Raw genomic sequence first — 2,865 nt, 5'->3', positions numbered from 1 at the left:
TTATCATTTTTGTTTCTCTAGCTATGTTTAAAATTTTTGATTTGAAATTTTATATATGTTCGGTTCTTGTGCTCCCCGCGAAAAAGAAAAGGTTATTGCGTATCCCTGTCAAATTTTTGATATATTTCTTTGCAACTTTTTATGTCTTAGGTGCACCACAAGCCCCGTGTAATGAGTCCGACGTATGGTCTCCATAGAAAAAAAATGCCAACGTATGGTGAGAAGCACTACTAACTATGCACACGATTTCAAGCCGTATGATGAATTGGTGATGAGAAGTGCTAACCAAAGCTAATGGAGTGCCAAGCTTACTAGTCTCAAGATGAACAGATGTTCTAATACGATTTCAAAAGGTCAAAGAAAAAGGATGAACACACTAACCCACTCATATACGCCATAATGAACACATAATACCAGTATTCATGAATGTAATATACTATTGTTTATTGTAATTTTAAATTAATGTTGGCTAATTGCCAACAGATGATACAACTTTTAGCTGGAGTTCTACCGCTATACTAGTATACGACCACCGGCACTACCTCGCGCAGCTCGTCCATGGAAAATCACAGCTCGCAAAATTCCAAGCCAGCCAAAATGGCGTCGCACTCTTGATCTAGCACGGGGTACCGCTAGTACCAGCACGCCTCAACTGAAAAAAAATCTCGACATTGCGCTGGCCGTTGTTGTGGCCCCGCCGCGCTCTATCCTTATCCCTGCCGCCGCGTCCTGCCCGCCGCGGCCTTGGCCCGCCGGATCTCCTGCCGCCGCCGCCGCGCCGCCTTGTGCTGCATCTGCATCAGCTGCTGCTGCTGATTCTGCTGGTGGTGGTGCCCTCGGTGGACCCACTGCGCCGCCGGAGCGGCAATCTGTGGCTGCCTGCCGTCCTCGGCGTCGGCCTCCGCCGGCTCGTTGAGGTCCAGCGCCGGCCGGTCGGCGGCGCGGGCCTGCGGCAGCCTCCATCTCCGCCCCTCGTCTTCCTCCTCCGGCCGGTGCCGCTTCTTGTGCTGCAGAAGAGAGACACGTGGCGCCCGCGTTAGCCTCGCTTGCCAAGTTCGCGCAATGCGGTTAGCGGGCGACACGAGGCCCCCAATCCGTCCAATCCAGGAAAGGAAGCCGCGGAAAACAGGAAGTAAATAAAAGCAGGAACTTGGCGTGGTCAATGGCGGATTGAATCGGGGAGTCCACGAGAGAGATTGCACCGCAAGGAAGACAGGGAATCACTGCGCTGTAACAGCGAACCGGATCGAACGGACGAACGACCGATCGACTGGTTCGAGCGGAGATTCGGGGGAGGAGAGCTCATCACCTTGCTCTGCTGAATCTGCTTGAGGCTGTCGTTGGTGCTCCGCGAGGTGTGCAGCCGGGCCCTGAAGTCCTCGATTTGCTGTTGGATTCACCAGTGAGCGGGGAACAGTGTTAGAGGAACAGTACCACCGATTTGCGATCAAGACGGCTAATAAATCGAGGTTATTTCAAAATAAATCGCCGGAGCTAATCCGTCCAATCCATGGAGCAGAGGAGGACGCGTGACGAGATCGGCAATGATTCCCCACGTAATTCGACAAAAAAGAGACAGCTCGAAGGAGGAAAAGAAAAGGCGGAGGCCGTCACGGACCTTTAGCAGATGGGCGTTCTCGTGGGACAAGCTCGCGACCACGCCGCGCTGCTCCTGCGCCCACTGAACAGAGGCAGAGGAAGACGAGGAGGAACACGTCAACGAGCGGCAAGAAATCGGAATCGAAGCGGGCTGAATTGATGGAGGGAGGCGAGCGGGCGCAGATCTCGCGGCCCGGCGGCTCACCTTGTCCTGCGCGGTCGCCTTGGCCTCGTCCTCCGTGGCCGCCGCGGCGGCGGCCTCGGCGTGCTCGTCGTCCTCGGGGAAGGCGAGCGGGGTGTCCGGGCTGGCGACGCCCTCACTCCTATCATCATCGGCCGCCACGGGCTTCTCGGCCGGCGGCGCCGCAGCAGCCTCCGCCGGGGCCCTCCGCGGCCGGCGCCGGCCCCAGGAGGGGATCTCCGGCCGCGCCTGCTGCCGCCGCTGCTGCTTCTCCTGCTGGCGGCGGCGGCGGTTGCTGGCCCGCACGATGGACGGCAGGTCCGCGAGAATGGCGGCCACCTCCAGCTCGCGCTCGCTGAACTCCCCCTCCCGCGCCGCGGCCGCCATGGATCTCGGCGAGCGAGCGAGCGAGCGAGGGGTTGGGTCTTGGGTGGGTTCTGCGCGGGCGTGCGGGCGGGCGATGGCGAGAGCAGGGGAGGAGGCGGAGGATTGGCCCGGTTGTTTTGGTTTAATAGCGAGGAAGCGCAGCGGGGCGGAGCGGGGGCGTCCCGTGCCGCCACGTGGCGCGGCGCGCGCGGGGATGAGGGGCGCCTCGTGGGGCGGATGACAGGTGGGGCCCCGCCCGGCGCGTGGTGCGTATGACGGGTGGGCCCTGGCGTGCGGGATGGGGGGGTTTGTGGTGGTTTGGTGGGTTTGTTTCCTCCTCCGCGCCGCCAGATTTTTAGGCACTCTTGCCTCTCCGGCTGTCTTTCCTCTTTCTCCTCCTCTTCTTCTTCGACGTGTCTCACGTTCATTTTTCCACTTCTGTGCACATTTTTGGGTTTTCCCTTGTTTTATTTTCATTCTTGTATGATGGGCCTCGGACTCTAAGAAAAAGGGGCAGTTTAACTCACCAAATGTACGCTTTCATAAAAAAAGGCGTGTTTTTTTAGAACCTTTCATTAAAAAAATGTCGCGTATAATATTTAGTCGACGATTACAAAATATTAACCCGAAGGCTTTTTCTTTAGTACGAATCTAATGTTAGCAATTTCGTGTAACATAAATAACGGAATATTTGATTAATTGATAGATGGTTGGCATAT

General features: G+C 56.5%; 1 protein-coding gene across 2 annotated transcripts; it reads right to left on the bottom strand.

Annotated features, from left to right (window-relative positions):
- Positions 1-368: 368 nt before the first annotated feature.
- Positions 369-2,247, bottom strand: LOC119326502 (uncharacterized abhydrolase domain-containing protein DDB_G0269086-like). 2 transcript variants are annotated; one of them, XM_037600137.1, is made up of 4 exons: positions 1,805-2,247; positions 1,619-1,681; positions 1,310-1,387; positions 391-1,007 (listed from the first exon to the last, which is right to left on the bottom strand). In XM_037600137.1, the coding sequence occupies exons 1-4, from the start codon at positions 2,165-2,167 to the stop codon at positions 711-713; spliced, it is 801 nt and encodes a 266-aa protein (XP_037456034.1). In that variant the 5' UTR covers positions 2,168-2,247; the 3' UTR covers positions 391-710. The 2 variants fall into 2 exon arrangements, with proteins under 2 accessions (XP_037456035.1, XP_037456034.1); XM_037600138.1 differs by lacking the exon at positions 1,619-1,681 and having other exon boundaries at positions 369-1,007.
- Between the last annotated feature and the right edge of the window lie 618 nt (positions 2,248-2,865).

Source organism: Triticum dicoccoides, chromosome 6B, assembly GCF_002162155.2.
Source record: "Triticum dicoccoides isolate Atlit2015 ecotype Zavitan chromosome 6B, WEW_v2.0, whole genome shotgun sequence".
NCBI classification, from domain to species: Eukaryota; Viridiplantae; Streptophyta; class Magnoliopsida; order Poales; family Poaceae; genus Triticum; species Triticum dicoccoides.
This window is presented reverse-complemented; position numbering and strand designations above follow the sequence as displayed.

Coding starts and splice junctions, on each gene's coding strand:
- LOC119326502 (XM_037600137.1), bottom strand. CDS start 2,167: ATGGCGGCCGCGGCGCGGGAGGGGGAGTTCAGCGAGCGCGAGCTGGAG. Junction 1,682..1,804: donor AGGCGACCGCGCAGGACAAG/GTGAGCCGCCGG, acceptor GCCTCTGTTCAG/TGGGCGCAGGAGCAGCGCGG. Junction 1,008..1,309: donor AGCAGATTCAGCAGAGCAAG/GTGATGAGCTCT, acceptor TCTCTTCTGCAG/CACAAGAAGCGGCACCGGCC.